Source organism: Euleptes europaea, chromosome 16 (genome assembly GCF_029931775.1).
Source record: "Euleptes europaea isolate rEulEur1 chromosome 16, rEulEur1.hap1, whole genome shotgun sequence".
In the NCBI taxonomy this organism is placed as follows: domain Eukaryota; kingdom Metazoa; phylum Chordata; class Lepidosauria; order Squamata; family Sphaerodactylidae; genus Euleptes; species Euleptes europaea.
Window position 1 is genome coordinate 33,511,290 of NC_079327.1, and position 21,004 is coordinate 33,532,293.

The 21,004-nt window shown below is 43.2% G+C and overlaps 1 protein-coding gene across 1 annotated transcript in view; it reads left to right on the forward strand.

Moving 5' to 3' along the window:
• MGAT4A (alpha-1,3-mannosyl-glycoprotein 4-beta-N-acetylglucosaminyltransferase A) overlaps positions 1-21,004 on the forward strand; it is a 91,702-nt gene that overhangs the window by 52,784 nt on the left and 17,914 nt on the right. The window contains exons 4-10 of the mRNA XM_056862091.1: positions 6,727-6,860; positions 12,140-12,186; positions 12,872-12,985; positions 14,216-14,291; positions 16,558-16,672; positions 17,443-17,573; positions 18,576-18,683. Coding sequence (XP_056718069.1) covers positions 6,727-6,860; positions 12,140-12,186; positions 12,872-12,985; positions 14,216-14,291; positions 16,558-16,672; positions 17,443-17,573; positions 18,576-18,683 — 725 coding nt within the window. The remainder of the gene's footprint in view (positions 1-6,726; positions 6,861-12,139; positions 12,187-12,871; positions 12,986-14,215; positions 14,292-16,557; positions 16,673-17,442; positions 17,574-18,575; positions 18,684-21,004) is intronic.

A 21,004-nucleotide genomic window follows, 5' to 3' on the forward strand; every position in this document is an offset into this window, starting at 1 on the left:
CCACTGGCTAACAGGCAATTCCTCGCCAGCACTAGGAGGTTGTATACTATGGTTCCTCAGGCTATGTCTCTCTTTCAGCTTCCTCTAATCGACGCCCCTGTGGCAGCCGTTCATTCCCCGGATCTTCCATCGGAGGATGGAATGGGGACTATTAGAGACCCGCTGGATAGAAAGACGGAAATTCTCTCCAAAAAGGTACACGAGTCAGCTACTTTAGCCATCCAGGCTTTGGCAGCGACATCCATCATGGCCAGAGCCTCGATAGTGTGGCTTAGGAAAATTTCACAATTGTACGATGGAGAAAACCGCAAAGTTATGGAGGGTCTGAATAGAATGCTCAAGGCCTCTGCCTTCATGGCAGATGCCTCCCTTGATGCCATGTCTTTTGCGGCAAGAGCCACTGCCTCCAACATAGCAATCAGGAGGGCTCTGTGGATTCGCCCCTGGCAAAATGAATTTAAAAATAAGACTCTGACCTTATCATACCCTTATAAAGGTGGCAAACTCTTTGGGGAAAGATTAGAAAGGATTCTTATAGAAAACAAAGATAAAAAGAAGGTGTTGCCAAGGTCCTATAAGAAGGATGGGAGGCAATCTTCCTCCTTCCCTAATTTTAGATCTGGACATACATTGGCTCCCTTCAGATTGGAACAACGTAGGGGTTCCTGGAGTAACAATAGGGGCTCCTTTCGGAGAGGGGGAAATAGGTTTTTTCGTCCCTCCCAGGGACAAGGCCATCAATTCCCCAACAACAACAAAAATGACAAGTTTACCAAAAATTCTAAACAGTGACGCCAGGTCACAACCAGTGGGGGGGCGGCTTTCCCAGTTTTGCCATCAGTGGAAAGGGACCTATACAGACAGCTGGGTCCAGCAAGTGATTTCTACGGGTTATCTCATAGAATTCACGTCTCCCCCAAAGGACAAATTTGTCAACTCTCCAAAGTCGACCCTCCGGGAAAAACATCTCAGGACAATGGAGGCCATCTCACACTTACTTCAGATCCAAGCAATAGAGCCAGTTCCCCTCCCCAAGGTTGGCAAAGGGGTATATTCAATTTTCTTTACTGTGCCAAAGAAAAATGGGGACTGGAGGGCTATATTGGACCTAAAACATTTAAACAAAAAAGTCAAATATCGGAGGTTTCGCATGGAGACCCTCCGCTCCATCATGGAGGCTCTTCAGGTGAATCAATTTTTAACTTCCTTGGATCTGAAGGAAGCCTACCTCCATGTACCTATACATGTAGCCCACCGGCGCTTCCTCAGATTTTGTTACGGCCAAAAACATTTTCAGTTCCGGGCTCTCCCTTTTGGTCTGTCCTCTGCTCCCCGTGTCTTCAGCAAAGTTCTGGTGACGCTGGTGGCATTGATCCGACAAGAGGGGATTCAACTTTTACCTTATCTGGACGACATTTTGATTTGTGCCAATTCAAAGGAGGAATCTCTCCACCACACGTCCAGAGTGGTCCAGATCCTCTCAGATCACGGATTCCTCATCAATTTACAAAAGAGCCAATTGTCCCCAACTCAGAGTTTGGAGCACCTGGGGGTCATTATAAATACCCGCAGAAATCTGGTTTGCCTTCCCCGGGAAAAAATCTCCAAAATCCAATCTATGGCACAACTGGTGATCAAATCCAAGCAAGGCAGGATTATGTTTCTTGCCGGGCTACTGGGGAAGATGATAGCCTGCCTCTGCTCAGTTCCATGGGCCAGGTTTCACTCAAGGCCCCTGCAGAGGTTACTTCAGCCCTATCAGACCTTGATCACTCAGAAAAGAGACAAAAACATTCCTCTGCCCTTCGACTTCCGAAGGTCCCTCCTCTGGTGGTGCCAGAATCACAACCTCACCAAGGGGATGAATTTCGTGATAGAGGATCAGATCCAAGTATACTCGGATGCCAGTCTGGAGGGCTGGGGGGCCACCTGCCTAGGCCAAATGGCTCAGGGAGTGTGGTCAGTATCAGAGAAAAAAATGCACATAAATGTGTTAGAACTGAGAGCAATCCGCTTAGCTCTGATTCATTTCAAAACACTATTAAGACACAGACACGTACTGGTCCGCATGGACAACGTGTCTGCAAAAGCTTACCTGAACAAACGGGGGTCAAGGTCTTCCAAGCTCCATCGGGAAGCGGAGATCATTCTCTCCTGGTCGGAAATAAACCTTCTGTCTCTTTCGGCAGAGCACGTTCGAGGAGTCTTCAACCTTCAGGCCGACTGGTTGAGTCGACAAACTCTAGACGAAGGCGAGTGGTCCATAAACAGGTCAATATTCAACCAGATCATGGACAGATTCGGGCATCCCAAGGTAGACCTATTTGCCTCAGGGCACAACCATCTACTTCCACGATTCTTCACCCGCTTTGCACACCAGGAAGCGGAAGGCATGGATGCCCTGATGTCCCCATGGCCAAGGGAACTACTGTTCGCCTTCCCTCCCATCCCCATTCTCCCCAGGGTCATCAGGAAGATCAGGAAGGAAGGAGCAAATGTCATCCTCATTGCTCCTCTGTGGCCGAGGAGACCCTGGTTTCCCAGCCTAAGGGAATTGTCCATTCAGGATCCATGGGAACTCCCTCACATTCCAGATCTCCTACATCAGGGTCCGTTATTCCACCCAGACCCAGCATGGCTTCGCTTAACCACCTGGAAATTGAAAGGAAGTCCCTCCTAGAGGAGGGTTACAGCTCACAGGTGGTAGATACCATGTTAGAGGCGAGAAGACCTTCCACAAGGAGGATATACAATACCTCCTGGAGGGCCTTTGTGCTTTGGTGTAGACGTAAACAGACAGATCCCATTACACCGGGTGTCCCTAAAGTCCTGCAGTTCCTTCAGGACGGAGTGGATCAAGGTTTAAAGGTTGCCACCTTGCGCAGACAAGTGGCAGCTATTTCCACTGTTCTTTCTCCCGCACAGTCCCTACCTCTATCTAGACATCCTCACATAACCACCTTCTTAAAAGGTGTTGCTCAAACCAGTCCACCTGCAATACACCGCTTTCCTACCTGGCGCCTTAATCTGGTTCTCAAAGCTCATGAAACCTCCCTTTGAGCCCATTAGGGACATTTCCTTGAGAATGCTGAGAATGAAGACCATTTTTCTCACGGCTCTTACTTCAGCTCGTCGAGTCTCCGAGCTCAGGGCGCTGTCAGCACGAGAGGGGCTGTGTGTGTTTCATAAAGATAAGGTTGTCCTTAGAACAGATCCATCTTTTATTCCTAAGGTGAATTCAGTATTTCACCGATCCCAGGAAATTCATTTACCATCTTTTTGTCCCAATCCATCCCATCCAAGGGAAAGAGAATGGCATAATTTAGATTTAAGACGTCTCCTCAGAACCTATCTTAGGCGCACGCAGTCCATCAGGCAATGCGATGCCCTATTCATCTCCTTGTCTAACCCTTCTAAGGGTCAGAAGATGTCTAGTGCCGCCATCAGCGGGGTAATGAGACAATGCATTACAGAGGCTTATAGAGCCAGTAAGGTTCCACCACCTTCTGGCATCACGGCTCATTCTGTTCGCAGCGCGGCCACTTCCGCTGCCTTGGCTAAACAGGCCTCCTTAGAGGAGATCTGCAGGGCGGCCACGTGGTCTTCCGCATCAACCTTTGCGAAACATTACAAGATCAATTCCATGGCCTCGGCGGATGCAGCCTTCGGCAGAAGGGTTCTGCAGCACGTCTTGGATTGATCTTGGTCCCTCCCAAATAATCGGCTCTTGGATATCCCGCGAGTTCAAGATGACCTTCACCCAGAACGAGAACGGAGCCTTGTCTACTCACCGTGAAGGCTCCTTCTGTTCTGGGTTGAAGGTCATCTTGCCCGCCCAATTTGTACTCTGATAACGACAACAATATTTAGCCAAGACTTGCACAGAATTTTATTTAGGATTCACAGTGTTGAAATTTCAACATGGGAAAGTGTTATAAATTACAGTTGGCGTCCGCCATCTTATCCTGTTTTTTCCAATTGTCTTCATTGTATCTATTGTTCTCCTTTGTTGACCGTTTGTTGGAGTTCATATAATGTTTGTATTTCATAAGGTGTTGTGTTTCCTGCTGGACTTTGCACCTAACTGTCTCCTTAGCTTGGCGAGTCCGAAAACTGGATCTCCCGCCCAGGGGACAGGAAGTGGATGAAAAAATCCTTTAAGTCCTGCCTCCCTGGGCACGTGATAGCAATACCCGCGAGTTCAAGATGACCTTCAACCCAGAACAGAAGGAGCCTTCACGGTGAGTAGACAAGGCTCCGTTTCTTGCCATCCCCCCCTTCCAGCTATAGAGATATCAATAGAGAAAGGAAAGCAGAAAGGACAGTGAAAGGAAACTTCTTTTAAGATGCGCAAAAACATCTGCTGAAAATGAAAATAAAAGTCCCTGGCAAGGCTTGTGCTAAGAAGCTAGGATTGCCAGCTGGGTGGGGAGATACCTGGAAATTTTAGGGGTGGGAATCTGGGGAGGGCGGGGTTTGGGGAGGGACTTCAGCATGGTACAAAGCTGTGGAGTCCACCCTCCAAAGCAGCCATTTTCTCCAGGGGAACTGATCTTTATTGTTTGGAGATCAAATGTAAAAGTGGGAGGTCACCAGGCCCCACCAGGAGGTTGGCACCCCTATGGGAAGCTCCTAAAAGTGCAGTGCAGCAAATTCCTTTGCATTAAAATACACTCACCAGGATGTAAAATACCATCACTGTTGGTGAGATGGGGAGCACTAGGGTTGATGGCCTGAGATTGACAGGTGGCAGGAGGCTTCCTTGGGGGCTCTATCTGGTGCAATGCAGTGACACCATTTCTGGTGTGACCTGGAAGTTACATCATTGCGTAGGGCATGGCACTCTAGCATGCACTCTATATTCTATGGTTTAGCCATAGAGTTTTGGACAGAAGCTAGAGTGTTGCCCCATGTGATGACATCACTTCTGGGTTGTGGCAGAAATGACATCATGGCATTGTTGGAGCTGCTGATTGTCCCCCCAATTTCTTCCAGAACTTCCCCCCTGCCACCCAGTTTAATGGTGACAGGGATAGCCAGTGAGGGTGGGAGGTCTCCCGCTGAAGTGGGAGACATGGCCTCCCTAGTGAGGGAACATTGTCACTTTTATGGAACTCTGGGCATTTTCTGCACAAAGATTATACCCAGAAAAATTAGTGTATGAAGTGGCCTGCAGGGGTAGCATTTTATACAGTTTGGGGGAGAGGCTGTTGAGAAAATGTGAAAAGCCACTTACTGGGTATGGCAACGATACTGCACCGGAATTGGGGCCTAGGTTCTCTGTTCTGTGTGTGGCTGTTTTGATTCTTTTATGCATATGATGCTGCTGCTGAATTCCACTCCCACAAAATATATTTATTGGAATTCAGCTGGTAATTCTGATTGCCTGCAAAGCATTATTTTCGAGTCCGTTGTATTGCTCGGCTTGTGTAGCTACTTCTATCCTCTCTTCTGAGCTTGAAGTTTTCATCAAATAACTTTTCCTGGTTTTCTTTCTCTTGTCAAAAATAGAATAATTACATATATTGAGATTTTGCATCGTGCGGGTTTTGTACCGTTTTGACAAGATGAGTTTTTGATAATGCATGTAATGTATGAAAGTCACATAGTAAAGCATTATGGGTTTTATATGAAGTGCTGGGTGTGTATGTGTGTGTGTGTGCTCATGCATGTGTAGAAACTGTCGTAACAGGAATTGATTTAGTGTATATTTTGACAGGAAAATTACCAAAAGGTTAATTAAAATCCTAATTTTTTTCCTGTGAGGCAAGGTTAGTGAAATATAGTGGCCTGTCCAATATCATCCTTCGAATACCATATTCAAACATCACACCTTTATCCTCTGAATCTCATCTTGTATTTAATATTTGGGGGTGGGCTGGATGTAAATTTGAACTTTTTTTTTTAAAGAATAAAGTTATAGGTAGAAAACATAACTCAGTTATCTGTTGAATTCAGATAATAGATTTTTTTTCCTGCCGAGGTTTTTCATTGTAGTGATCCAGTGGGCAAAAGTCCAGGAAGCGGCAGCCCACCCGGGCCAAGTAAAGGGTGGCCATAACCCCATATGAGGTGAGCAGGGTTGTTGCCATTAGAAACTAATTGTCCAAGCCCTGGATAGATAGACATTGGTGGCAGGAACCTGCACTTTTTCTCTTCCCCTGGGGGGGGGGTGCAGGGACATGGTTGATCAGGGTCCCTCCCAGTGTGGGGCCTGGAGCAGCTGCCCCTGAGTCCTCATTGGCTGATGAGAAAGCTGCTTGTCTGAATGAGACACTGAGAACAAGGGGTTTTTTAATTAGAGGGACTGGGGGTTGTGATATTACTGATAAGTATGAACTGTATACTTGGCCAACAGACTTTTGTAAATAGGAGAAGCACAAAGTACAATAAGAGTGTTGGAAAAAATTTCTGGCACCAAATTTGTATATTGCAACTTCTAAAGAAAATTAATGTTTTTTTCTCTGCTAAAAGGATAAAAGGTATGGAATACTTCTTTTGTACAATTAAACTTTTAGCTTATGATGCACATATCCTATTTGTGTCATTTTCAAGCTCTGCCACTTTTTCAGTATTAAAATATTTCCTCTTTTCATTTATACCTGCAATTTTGAACCTACTTTGTGGTTTATCTTTTTTGTTTGTTCTAAGTATTTCTAAATGTTGATTCACAACCTTCACTTCTCTGTTTAAGCAATACAAGTGAATTACTTTTGTTTGTTTCAGTTTCTATAGTAATGGGCATTCCTACAGTAAAGAGAAAAGTAAAATCTTACCTTACTGAAACTCTTCACTCACTGATTGATAAATTGTCACCGGAAGAGAAACTAGACTGTGTTATGGTCGTCTTCATAGGAGAGGTAAATCCACTTGCATTTTTCAGGCTGTCCCTTATTAGTTCTATAAGGAGTATGTTTATGCCTCCTATGTACCGCTCTTCATTGCCTTTTGATAAATGCTCATGCTGTAGTTGGAATAATGATTATGTTTTTCTCTCATGAAAAGGCACATTGTACCTATTTACAGGATTAAATTTTCTTTCATTCTCCGGCATCTAGTATGGCTTGAGCTCAGTAGGGAGAATTAAACAGATGTTAAAACATTCCACAAAGATTCAGGGATACTTGTGCAGATAAGGAATTCTGGTTTTCTGGAAGTTAGAACTGGGTTCCTAGTGGGTTGAATTGAAGACTATGTGAAAGTCTGTTATTCCCCCCCCCTCCCCAGAGAACCAGCGTGGTGTAGTGGTTAAGGTGTTGGACTAGGATCTGGGAAACCCAGATTCAAATCCCCACTCACACCATGGAAGCTTGCTGCATGGCCTTGGGCCAGTCACACCTGTCAGCCTTGACCCTAGCTAGTATTTGGATGGGAAACCTCCAAGGGATACCAGGGGTGTGACACAGAGGCAGGCAATGGCAAACCGTCTCCCAACATCTCTTACCTTGAAAACCCTACAGGGCCACCATAAGTCAGCTGTGACTTGACAGCAAAAAAAGAAAAAGAAAAGAAAGTAAAATGCAGTATGGGCAGAAGATGCTACAGAACAAGCAGAGACTTGAGATGCATGAGCTACAATCCTGTGCAGAAGAAGGGGAGGCAGAGCTTGCCTGTGATATACAGAGGGAAACCCATTTTTGCAGTTCCTGTCTGGCACACATGTACAATGGCATTAGGGGCTCAAGAACACTCTGGCAGTCTTTTGAGGTACAGGGAGGAAGTGGCACCTGGAGGTTGGCAACCAAAGGCTACACTGTCACATCCAGTGACATATGGACTGGTAGCTTGGATAAGTATTGGCTGCCTTGCTCCTCAATACCACCTTTTCCTGGTCGCTGTAGCATTTGTTTTCCTGCTCCTCCCACTCATCCCTTCTTTTCCACAGGAGCTTCTGCCCCATCTCCATCTCCCCACTGGTCCCACCTTGGTCCTAAGGCCTGCCTGGTTTTCCCCAATCCCCTTGTGCATCACGAGGACCTGATTCCCCTTCTGAGACTTCACCATGCAGCAATCCAAGAAGTCTGTTCCTAGCATCCTCTACAATTTTGCAAGGAATTGTGGCCAGATATCATGCCCTGAAGACTATTACTTTCCAAATGGCCCCCTGGGTTGCTTACACTGGGGAACAATTTAATAGGTAATAATCCAAATCGGGAAATCCCCAGCTTGAACCTTCTCCATGCCACACACTTTCGGCTCCACCCCACCCCTGAAGGATTGGGATAATAATGCTAACCAGTCTGTCTCAAAGGGTTAAATTGGGAGGGGGTGAATAAGGATTTCAGGATAGCAGAGGAGTTGTGCTATAAATCAGAACCCCCCCTTCCCCAGTTTGAACCTTATCTCCTCCCTCAGCTCAGTACATGAACCATTCTGCCTTAACGCCCCCCTCCCCATGTTTTAGAGGACATTGATTCATAGAGTCATCATGAGTCGGAAGTGACTTGACCGCACTTAACACACACACATCAACATTCCTTATCATGCAACAACACTCTCCCCTCACCCTGAACTATAAAAATTAGACCGAGGCTTTTTCTAAGCACATAAGCTTTTTTAAAACTACAACGAACAATCTCTTTTTTTAATACCCAAAGATTAAAACCGTAATTGTTTTAAATAAGAGCTGGGTAATTTGGAGTATGTTATATGGGGTTTTGGATTATAAAGTCCTTCTCCATGCAGAAATTTCCTGGCAGTGTGTTCAGAAGGCTGGTATGGGGTTTAGGGAGGGTTTGCTTTTATTTAAAGTTATGTTGGGAGTTGGGAAGCACTCAGGTTCTTAATTTATAGCATCTGGAGGGCTTATTTTGCTTGCTGTCAATTATTTCCCACTAATTTAAAAAGAGCAGAGGGAGGAAACTGGTTTCATAAATGCCACACTTCTCAGCTGCTGTGGATTTCCAGGCTGTAAAGGAAGCAGTTCCCCACCTTGCTGCAAACTGCACAAGTGGCCAGATTTCCATGGGCCAGCCCAGACTACAGCTTGGCCCGCCCCGCCCCCTTCTTTCCCAAGCACGCTGGGTTTGGGGGGGAAGCATTAATGGCTTCAGGCTACAGGGGGCGGCATGAGAGAAGAGGGTTGCGCAAATACAAGCCACTTGAGTTCATCCCCTCCCCGATGCAGCCCCTTGCAACCCACAGCCCTTGCAGGAACTGCTTTTTGAAAAGTGCCCCCCCAGCTGCCCGTGAAGTGCCCTGGTTGTCTTATAGAGTCCAATGAAGACAACTAGGAGGAGGTTAAAAAGAGCAACAGTTCTTTATTTAGCTAAACACAGACCTGGGGGTGGAATAACCCACAAATAAGATGCAGAGTTACTCACCCGAGAAACAAAGGAAAGTCGGTATCATTTATGCATTCACATGGGGCAGGTCCATGGCTGCTGACAAGCAGATTGATACACAAAAGCACCAATGCACATTAAGTGTCTACTTCACTCTAATTAGCATAACCTATAGATATTGGCCGAAGGCTGTCTCTAAGCAAGTTCTAGGTCTTGTGATCTTAGTAACTAGAAAACACATTCCTAAGGATGAAGGTAATTCAGAGTTCTCTACTGGTGAAAGGCCGTACCAAGCACAGAGAGCATGATTTGTTGGTTCATGGCTCCCGGATGCCAACTTACCAAAGCTTCCATGTGTGTGCGTATGAATACATAGTGTTCTAAACCAGCCCTTATATCTGGGCATTACACCCGCTGCTGTTCATTTCTGAAGAACTTGTGACATGCTGGTGCGGGGAGATCTTTTTGCTGTCCCAGAGAGAGAAGCCACAGGGCAAACAGAGAGATGCTAATAGCATTACATGTTCAGGAGGGTGCTGTGCATGCAACAGCCAAGTGGGCAGCCCAGAAGCTACCGGCGCCCCTCTCTGCCCATGCCTGGAGCAGCTGCCCCCCTGCCCCCTAGATCCAGCCCTGCATGTGGGATACTTAAGCAAACCCCCAAATTCAGTTGAGCACATGTTGCTTAATGATGCAGAATGCCATTTAATGACCTGATGAATTGCACATTCCAGTTCTCAGCCTAGATTTTGTTAATCATATAGATTCATAACTGAGGCTTGGAAGAGGTTGCATGAACAAACTTAATTAAAAGTATGAATGTGCTCTTTTGTTAAAATGACTTGTTCAGAATAAAATGAGTATTGTGGGCTCTTTTTACCGTTTGGAAAAAACATACCTTGATTGCTAATCAAGAAGGCCTGCTCTGCAAATCCTTGGGTAAGCTGTTGCAGTAATCTTCTATTGCTTGTTTAGTAATAGAAGCTTGGATTGGCATTGAGCCAGCAGCCACCACCAGGTTTTATGCAATTTGTATTTGATGCAATCTACTTCTGAATAGCATATAAAGGAAGTTTTTTTGCCAGTGAGGGAAAAGGTCAGTGATTTTAAATACAATACAGTCTCTGCGCTAGAATAATTAGATGTTTCTAGGTAATCTACATGTGACATGGAGAGATCACAATTTCTGTGGTCACCCATTAAATCATGTACCTGGGGAAAATGTGATTCATCCTCAAAATTGGTTGTTATTTGCTTAGGGTTGCCAGGTCCCTCTTTGCCTCGGGCGGGAGATTTTTGTGGCTGAACCTGAGGAGGGTGGGGTTGAGGAGGGGAGGGACTTCAATGCCATAGAGTCCAATTGCCAAAGTGGCCATTTTCTCCAGGTGAACTGATCTCTGTCGGCTGGAGATCAGTTGTAATAACTGGAGATCTCCAGCTAGTACCTGGTGATTGGCAACCCTACATTTGCTTCTACTATTGATATGTATAGTAGTGCCAATGTTGCAGATTTCCCATGAGCTATATGCTTGTCACCCAAGTGGCAATGGAAGATGAAAGCAGCTGATGAAAAATTGTTGGTATAGCTGCTGCCTTGGATCTGGCAGTTTGGGAAAGAAGGAGTGGAAAGGAAACTTCACTTTGAGGCTTAATGCAGCTAAAGTCTCAAGATAGTTTCTTCATTAAAATTCCCAGAAGCAGCTTCCTGGCATGAATTTTAGATGTGTTAGATCAGACCAGTAGATCTGGTAGCAGAAGTTATTGCATTTTTCACAGTTGTTCAGATCTGTGCCCACCATCGAAGTTAAGCAAGAGACTTGGGCTAGCTGTCACTGAGTGGCCTTGCTGCTGTTTTCTCATTTCTTTAAAAAATATACTAGTTACATGTGTGATCCGATGTAAGCCCTGGGGAAATTTGCATTGCTCTGTGAAGCTAAATTTATCCCAATGGAAAAAATAGCTGCTCCCTGGATCTGTTTCAGATTGGGAAAAGGGCATAAAGGGAAGGCTTTAAGCCCCTCTCCCCATGCACATTGGTCCCCACCTGAAGTAGACTCCCATACACCCTCAGTTTCAACAGTGAACTTTCAGTGCAGTTTGTCCTGACAAGACAAGGAGAAAACCCTTAAATGTTGTAACGTATAGTTAGGCCCCAAGATCATCTCCTTAAGTTGTTTTTATCAAAAATACATTCTTAATTTATGAATGGTACATGTGTATTTAAATTGCTACTTTTCTTTAAATCAGGCAGCTATGCATTTCCTGGTCCTTATTGCATTTTATTTGCCAAGTAAAACAGTAACTGAGACATACTGTATGCATATGAAACGAAGATAAGTTTTTTCCAGGTGCACCATCAAAAAAAGGGGGAACTGTTATCTTAAATTTGCGTACAAGTTACTAATATGTAGAATACTAAAACAAACTCTATTGTGAACAAATTTTTTTTATGGTGGTCATCTTACGTTCGGAATTGTATTCCTTTTGGGTAAATATGGTACATGTGTAATTCATAAACAAAGCAAGATATATGTATTACATGGGTGATGTCTTCTTTGACAGTCTTAACATTGTAATGTGCTTATCTTGAAGCATATGGTAAAACTGTAAAGCAATTTGGTGAATCAACATTGTGCTGAAGGGCTAATGAGGCTGAGATTTTAATCATTTGGTATCTTGTATGTTCACAAACAAATGTGGTTTTTAACATTACAATAACTGTTAGTTGAACAAAAAGCAATGTTGTTGCCTGAATACAAAGAGAGGCTGTTAGAGTTATACTACTAATTCAAATGAAATATCTATAACACACTTGAAAATATTACTTTAAAAATAGTGTTCATTCCTTTTTTCAGACAGAACTTGATTACGTAAATGGCGTTGTCGCAAGTCTAGAAAAGGAGTAAGTTAACTTTACATAAACTCATGGAACTACTTTGATTATGAGCATCTTTTTCTTTTTACAGTTAATTGCGATTAGAATTAATAATTGTATATGTTTATGGGTTGCACATCATAGGAAATCAAATGGGGCAGCTAAATAGTTTTACTTGTAAATGGGATTAAAGGATTCAGCATGACATAAGCAGATTACATTGGCATGAAATAAATGGATTGCTTGGCATCTATGCCTAAACCTGATATGCTGGCACTGAAATATAGAACAGCCAAGTATCTGATAATCTGTTGCAGTTGTAAATGATAGATTATGGGCAAGACCACAAAGTCCCATTAGCACACCAGAGAATTGTGCTACATTTTACTTTGGGTACGTTGTGCTTTGTTACATTCTGCACTACCAGGTCCCTCCAGAAGGGATGGGGGAACAGCTGGGGAAAGTAAGCTTGAAGCCTTAGTGTGGCCAAGGAAGTCACCTCTCAGTTTTTTGATCCTAAGCAACATTTATAGCTTTATGCATTTACCTTTATCAGGCTGATAGATGGTGACTTGCCTAATTTATGGCTGAATGGAAGTTTGAACGCAGGCCCAACATTTAGTTCATTGCACCATACTGGGTATTTAGAATGGAGTGTTTTGCAGAATATATAGGGGTGTGTGTGTTTATTTAAATATTTTGTGATTTATAGATTTTCTGCTGAAATAAATTCTGGCTTAGTGGAAGTAATAGCCCCACCTGCATCATACTATCCTGACCTGACAAACTTAAAAGAGACATTTGGAGACTCAAAAGAGAGAGTCAGGTAAGTAGATTTTTTTAGATTGTGGGGGCAGGCATTTGCCTTCTTCATCATTTTGTAGCACACATCAGAAATGGATTTGATAGATTCTGGTTTATTTGCATATCATGTTCATGAGCAGAATGTATGCCAAAGTAGGGTTGAAGAGCATGTTAACTTCATTATGTATGCTAGTGTGGTGTAGTGGTTAAGAGCGGTGGTTTGGAGCAGTAGACTCTGATCCAGAGAACTGGATTTGATTCCCCACTCCCCCACATGAGCGGTGGAGGCTAATCTGGTGAACTGGATTTGTTTCCCCACTCCTCCACATGAAGCTAGCTGGGTGACCTTGGGCTAGTCACAGCTCTTAGAGCTCTTTCAGCCCCACCTATCTCACAGGGTGTCTGTTGTGGGGAGGGGAAGGGGATTGTAAGCCCATTTGATTCTTCCTTAAGTAGTAGAGAAAGTCGGCATATGAAAACCAACTCTTCTTGTTCTTGTTCTTCTACTGTACAAGAATTGTTATCTTCAAAGAGAAGAGTCTTGATCCAAAACCAAGTCGAAACTGCTTCTGATTGCAAAAGTGGGAAGGCTCCATGGATTCCTTTCTCCAGCCATTCCCTCCTCAGCCACTGTTCACACCATTCCCATGGGTCCCCTTGGTTGCAACTTTGGAGGTGGCACAGGGGGCTGCTGCTGAAAGAGGAAGATGGGGGGGGAAACCCATTCTGTGAGCAGAACACCACTTGCAGTTCTCTCAGTTCTGTCTATAAACTTTGAGTTTATTCAAACAAGCTTTGTGGATGACACTGTGCTGGGGGATCTCATTGGCAGTGGTGGTGGTCTCCCGGGAGCTGGCAGCTGGCTAATTGGAAGGTCTTTGGGAGGCTGTGCTGCTTCTGCCCCACCTCCCCGCCTGTAGGAGTGGGAGCCAAGGAGGTGGAATGACCTATCTCCCTCCACCACACAAATTTCTCTCAAGTGACCACATTATGCTATATGTCAGGGGTTTTCGAAGTCAATTGTTATGAGGACCAGATATGACATAAATGCCACTTGGTCAGGCCGGGCCACGCCTCGCCAGCCCAGATTGAGAGTGGGGGTAGCTGGCTTGCGGGCCCAATAAGCGCTCTCAAGAAGCCAGATCCAGCCCACAGACCTTATGTTTGACACCCCTGCTCTAGGTTATTGTATGTCTTTAATGCCCACAGGCATGTTAAGCGTCAAAATTTATCAAACTATCTTTAATTGTAGATGGCGGACAAAGCAAAATCTGGATTATTGTTTTCTTATGATGTATGCACAGAAAAAAGGTGTTTACTACATTCAGGTAAATGATTTCAGTTACACAAAGCTTATATATAAAGGTACTTGGGAGTGGGGCTAGAACTGTTATTAGCCATTTCTTACTTAGATATAATATATCAGAATAGGTAATATGCTCGGAGGTGTTTGTGTACATTAAATCAGAAAATCAAGCCAGTTGGGACCTGAGGTTGATGCATATTTTTAAACTGATTTTTTTATACAATAAAGAAGATACATCTAAGCAACATTGATTTTCCTGAGTTTTGATTACAATTATTTTACAGTTTTTTAAAATGACTCAAGGTCGACTTTCAGATTTTAGTTATTAAGCCTAGAGTATGTTTTATAACTTCAGAAACATCTGTAATTGCCAAGGCTAGGTTTTATCAATAAGGCTTCAATTGTTGCATAAGCACTGCCGTAAAGCCAGCCGGAGAAACTGAGATGCACATGCTAAGTTTTACACACTGTAAGTATCAGAACCTGATGGGGTTTATGGCAAAGAACTGCAGAGCTGTTTAATCTTGATCTTGGGTTTTAGTTCTCAGAGTCAGTGTGGGTTGTTCATGAGCTACTTAATGTCCCAATGCAGAAGTCCAAAGATCAGGTTGTTGTTATTAATCAGAAGAGTGAGGGGGATTTGTGAGGAGGGGTAAATATATGCCAGACCTGCGAGGCGGTCTTCATCACCAAACCATAATGTAGTGATCGCAGCATGTGACATATCAACTGGGCCAGTGAATCTAGTGAGGCCTTTTCCCCAGTCAGTCAAAGCCTGCCAAAATGAATTTTATTCTTTATGCAATATTCCTGCAGTACTCTTCAGGTAGCCAAGTAGTATCCTTTCACCGGAGGTTCGTGGAGGAGAGAGACCCGAGACCGTTAGTCAAGAAAACTGTTTTATTACAGCTGCGGCCCAGCCGCCTTAACAAGCATAAAAGACTGAGCCCCGATTGTACTGGGGAATGAACTTTTATCCTAATTCCGGGCTAAGACATAACACGTCACCATTTGGTGCTTATCTGGTAGCTTCACATAGTCGGGAGCACAAGAGCACAGTGGTTCTATCCAGTCCCCGTTATCATTTACCATGACTTTCCCCCCACTGACTCAACACACAGAGCTGTCTTGTACTGCAGCAAACTTCTTCCCTTGCTGTCTCAATACATTCACAGCGAAGGAGAAAAGGCTATCAAGAACTATTCAATCAAAGTACTTAAGTGGATCCTCCACATTCAGAGGAAGTCTACCTTGCTGTCTCACCATATAAAGACCTTGTCAAGGAGGGACATAGTACAAGAACATTGCTGAATTACTCTTTGAATGTTTCTATCACCACAGTGCAGTTATTTGTCGATTGTTTTAGACTGTAGATATGATTTCTGCATAGTTGGATGGCTGTATTATAAACCTTAATTTAATATTTTATTTTATTAGGTGGGATAATTATCAATAACCTTATTTTTTAAAATGAGTTAATGGGGTCTGTTTGATCCATGTGTCTAATTAGTAAAGTATTTTTATCACAAGGATAGGCAAGATCCTGCTGATTCTATACATATTTTCAAGCACTAGATAGTGTACAGCAAGAGCCCCATGGCGCAGAGTGGTAAGCTGCCGTACTGCAGTCCAAGCTCTGCTCATGACCTGAGTTTGATCCCGACAGAAGTCGTTTTCAGGTAGACGGCTCAAGGTTGACTCAGCCTTCCATCCTTCCGAGGTCGGTAAAATAAGTACCCAGCTTGCTGGGGGTAAAAAGGGAAGGTGATTGGGGAAGGCACTGGCAAACCACCCTGAAAACAAAGTCTGCCCAGGAAACGTCGGGATGTGACGTCACCCCACGGGTCAGGAATGACCCGGTGCTTGCACAGGGGACCTTTACCTTTTTTGATAGTGTAAAGGGTCAAGGCAAAAAAAGGTACAGCAAGCACTGGGTCATTACTGAGTCAACCTTGAGCTGGCTACCTGAAACCGACTTCTGTCGGGATTGAACTCAGGTCGCAGGCAGAGCTTTTGACTGCAGTACTGCAGCTTACTACTCTGCAAAGCAGCCTTCAATATATCCAATGGTTTCCTTCCCATTCATTTAATCCCTAGGCGAACAATTTTTAAATAAAGCCACTATTGTCCTTCTTGCATGGCCTTCATAGTACATTGCCCTGAAGGCCAATCAGATGGGTAGGTTTAAACTGCATGTTTGACTTTAAATATGCTTTGTCTTTTTTCCCAATTCACCACTTCTCTGTTTTGCTGGTCTTGCTTTTAATGTAGCTGTTTGGTTTCCTTAGCTTGAGGATGACATCGTTGTCAAGCAGAATTACTTCAGCACAATAAAAAATTTTGCGCTTCAGTTGTCTTCTGAAGACTGGATGATTCTTGAGTTTTCTCAGCTGGGATTCATTGGTAAGGGAATTCCTTTCTGAAATGGGGGTGAACTCTTAGAAATTGACAGTATTGTGCTGAAGATGAGGCATGAAAATGACCCAGCACGTCTTTTAATATGCAATATGTTTAATATTTTTAAAAGATTCACTAAGTAGTTCATCCTGTAATTTCAAATGTTTGGCTGTAAATCATTGTGATATAATCCAGCAGATGAAAATTAGAATAATCTGTGTAATGGCTGCAGGCCTAAAATAAATGACAGATTCTTAATTTGCATGACTTGAATGGACTTCAGTCTTGTAATCATTAAGCTCCATTAAGTTCTGGAAGAGGACCGTACATTCAGAGTTTGAAAATCTTCATTTTTGAAAAAAGAATGTTTCCAGCATTCTTGAAGACAGGAAAAAAACACTGGTGTTCTTGTTTATTTGTTTTGTTAAATATGTAAAAGGCAAGGGGAAGGTCTGGATAGCATCATTGCTATTCTGTTCCCCACATTTTCAGTCCCTGTCCTTCTGTCTATATAGTACTTATGCCTCAAGTAATTCTAGTTCCAACTTTTGAGAAAACAACAACAACACAACAATTTCTGGCAAAATGTCTAAACAGCATTCACCAGATCATTTTAGTGCAGTTCCACAGATATAATAATCTATAGGTTGCTTTATTAGTAATTTATGTTAGAACACTTTTAGCCAAACTAACTGAAGTAGTCCTTTCTAGTAACAGGCTGGTTTTACAGTTTTAAAGCACAGGTCAATTGTTGATAGTGTTTTAAATTCTTGCAGGTAAAATGTTCCAGTCTCCAGATATTACTCTCATTGTAGAGTTCATATTTATGTTTTATAAGGAAAAGCCTATCGACTGGCTCTTGGATCATATTCTTTGGGTGAAAGTTTGCCACCCCGAGAAAGATGCAGTAAGTTCACTTTGAAGCTTAATTGTATTTAATATTTCTGGTGCATTGCTGTAAGTAAATGTAAGAAATGACATATACGAGGAAGGCAAGAGGTGTCTCTTTCCCATTATGGTCTTATGTGACCAAATGGAAGTGTGTGTTATACAGTGAAATTACTGAGAGGCTCTGAATCCTTGGTCACTAGTCTCCATAAGAAAAACACATACCATCCATGTGTGGGAAGGCACACAAGTTCTCCCACATTCCTTTACACTGCTGCAGCTCTGGAAGAACATGCTCTGCAATGCTTACTCAATGTACTAGATATATTCAAGAGCTCTCTTTACAGTGGTTTACTGTTGCCCCAACTTTATTGCAAGAGAGTATTCAACAGAAGCTCCTGAAAGATAACCCTCTGAAAGATAATTCCTAAGGCTGCAGAATGCATACAGAGGAACTACCATGATGTACTGAGGAGGAACAAGGGGATGAAATAGCTCCCCCCCCTTCAAGTATGCTATGCTTGCAGAAGAGGAAGGAGGATCAGTTTCACCTTCTTGCTCTTCGTCACACCAGTATGCTCAGCCCAATGGCTGTTCCTCTGTGTGGGTCCCACAACTCTGGAAAGTCAGAAAGAACTGAATCAGTTGAGAGGAATATGGGAAAATTAACCTTCCATGCAAAGTGGTAGGATACCACCCAATGTCTTTTTTTTTTTTTTTTTTAGAAAACATGACATTTAAAAGTGTTGTACTGAAAAAGCAATGGATAACAAATATTTTCTAATTTCTTTAGATCTGTAGGGGTTAGAGGGCATAGTTGAGCAGGGATGCAAACAGGAGTTCGCTTCTGAGTGTGCGCTCTAAAACATCTGAAAGATGCGCTGTTCCAGGATGATGATAGTGAAGTGATGTGGGCACTTGATTCTATCACCGAAAGTTTCCATCTCTTGTAACGCATGTGTTTGTGCCTTCAGCATAAGGGATGACTAATTCTAACCCCCCCCCCCAAATTCCTTTTAAGAAACATTGTGATCGGCAGAAATCAAACCTAAGAATACGGTTCAGGCCTTCTCTTTTCCAGCATGTTGGCCTGCATTCCTCTCTAGCGGGGAAGATTCAGAAGCTCACAGTGAGTACTCTAAATATGACATATTTAATTCCTCACAAGATCAGTTCTCAATAACTGGTCCATTGATCAAAGTTGATGTAATGAAAATGTTGTCCATTGCATAGTACAATTGTCTCTAAGCGTGGGAGAGTGGTAACGGGACATTGACTTTTGTTAAACTTCTCTGATAATATAGACGTCCCAGGTTGAAATGTCTGTGCATCAGTATTACAGTGGGGCATCTGTGGTAGTCTGTTGCAACAAAACAAAACATAAGTCTAGTGGCAGTTTGAAGAATAACAACATTTATTACAGTATGGGCTTTCAAGAAAGGGAGCTTACTTCTTCAATATAGCAGGAAGAAAAAAAAACATTTACCTTGTTTGACAGAAAATTGCAGAAGGATGGGGGAAAGAGGGAGGAGTTGAGCAAAGAGAGGCCTAGTATAATAAATGAGATTCTCTCCGTGGGTACTTGAACTATTTGGGTAGTTTAATGGATGATGGGAGAGGTCAGAAATTCTGGTCTGAGCTGATGATCAGAAGAAAACAGAAGGTGTTTAATGTGTAGAAACATTAGATATGTTTCCCAAAAGGAGAAATGCTACACTGAAGTTAAATGGAATTGGGGAGGTGGGAGATCCTTCAATTCTGAAACAGTATACTAAGAGGGAGGAGCTTCAGGTTTCAGATTTGAAGCCTTCAGCTAAATAGGGAGCAACCCCAGTAAACCCCAACCTTTCCCCCATGTTTTGCTTTCTCAGTCTCTTCTTTAGAGAAGAGTAAGTGGGGTGGCAGGGGCTGGGACCCTGGCTCTGTATGTCCAGGTGAGGCATTCTGTGTGTTTTTCTGAAATCCCATTTAATTCATTGGGGCTTTCTTACAAAACAATCCTATGCCTGCTTACCTGGCAGTTGAATATAAACACTTACATCTGAGTAGACATACAAAGGATCATGTATTCTGACGGGTGTGGAAGAGATGCTTTAATTCTTGGTGCTGTTTTTTAAATTAAATTTTAAATAGCCAAAGAATAAATAGATCTCGTAGCCTTCATGGTTCCACAAGATCAATTTACAGTGTCTGTAATTTGTATAGCTCATGAAGCTATAACCTGCAAGCAGATAGTTGTGTTCTTACATTCACATAAAAAGCTGTGAATAACTTATGTAAGTGTGATAAATATTTTGACAAATTGCACATCAAGAGGTGTGTTAAATAGGACTTCCGGTAGAGACGCTGATCTGAGTGCCACGTTCCTCGGGAGCTCCCGAGGGACCCAAGAAACGTTCAAATTTGGGGTGCAACCCTGCACCCCCCCAGGTTCCTAAATAGTGGACTGGGAAGCAGGAATACCCCTGCAGCCTAGAAGAGCGGTTTGACCCCCATTTTTTCTGAGAGAACTTCAGGAAGTCTCTCGGGAACATTGGGTGCTGGCCCGCCGGCATCGAGGGGAAATATTTGGCATTAGGCTCAGATCTCCTCTATCTATTACCATCTAAGCAACTATATGGAAGCAATAATACCTACTCTTCTAAAATCTGAGTAAGTTACAAGAACTCTTTCGTTTTACCTGGATTTGGAAGCTCTGAAGAATTGTTAAATACATCTATTAAATTCGCGTCTCCCCACCTAATGTATAAATGACTCTTTGAAAACAAGAAAATATCTGATAAACTGGCAGGAACCTTATCAACTTGATCAGTGGGTAGACATAACAAACAGGATCTTTTGAAAGATGCTATAACTACCAATCAGACACTACAAAGCAGAAAGGGGAGGAGGAGATTCCCCCCCCACCCCAGTGGTGACGTCTTTCCACCTTAAGTAGGTCCTCCAGCCACGTTTTCCCTGGAAGCGACTTATCTTGGAGAACCGGAAGACAGTAAGAAACTTGTTGCTCTTTAAGGCATCCAATATCATCGCAGTATCATCGATCGTGGGACCGGAAGTGTGTCTCCCTTGTGCAACTGGCAAATATCTCCCAAGTTCCTGGATATCAAGAGGAGGTAACGGAAGGTCCGCGATCCTGCAACTTCCTGTGTATATCCTGTTTCCTGCAGCATCTCCATGCTAGAGTGTCTTCAACTCGATGGTATTCTAATACTAAAGCACTATCCACAATACAAGAACCCTAAACTATTTACAAACTTTCTTTTTTCGGTGTATCTGTCTGGATTTTACCAACTAAGCTTTAATAGAATTTTTAAAAGTAGCAACCATGGAATGTGTGATTAATCAGCTGGATCAACTGCTTGCTATGTTAAACTCTCAATATCAATCTATCAACCAAAAATTGGACATAATCTTAGACGAATTTAAAGATATAAATAACCAAGCTAC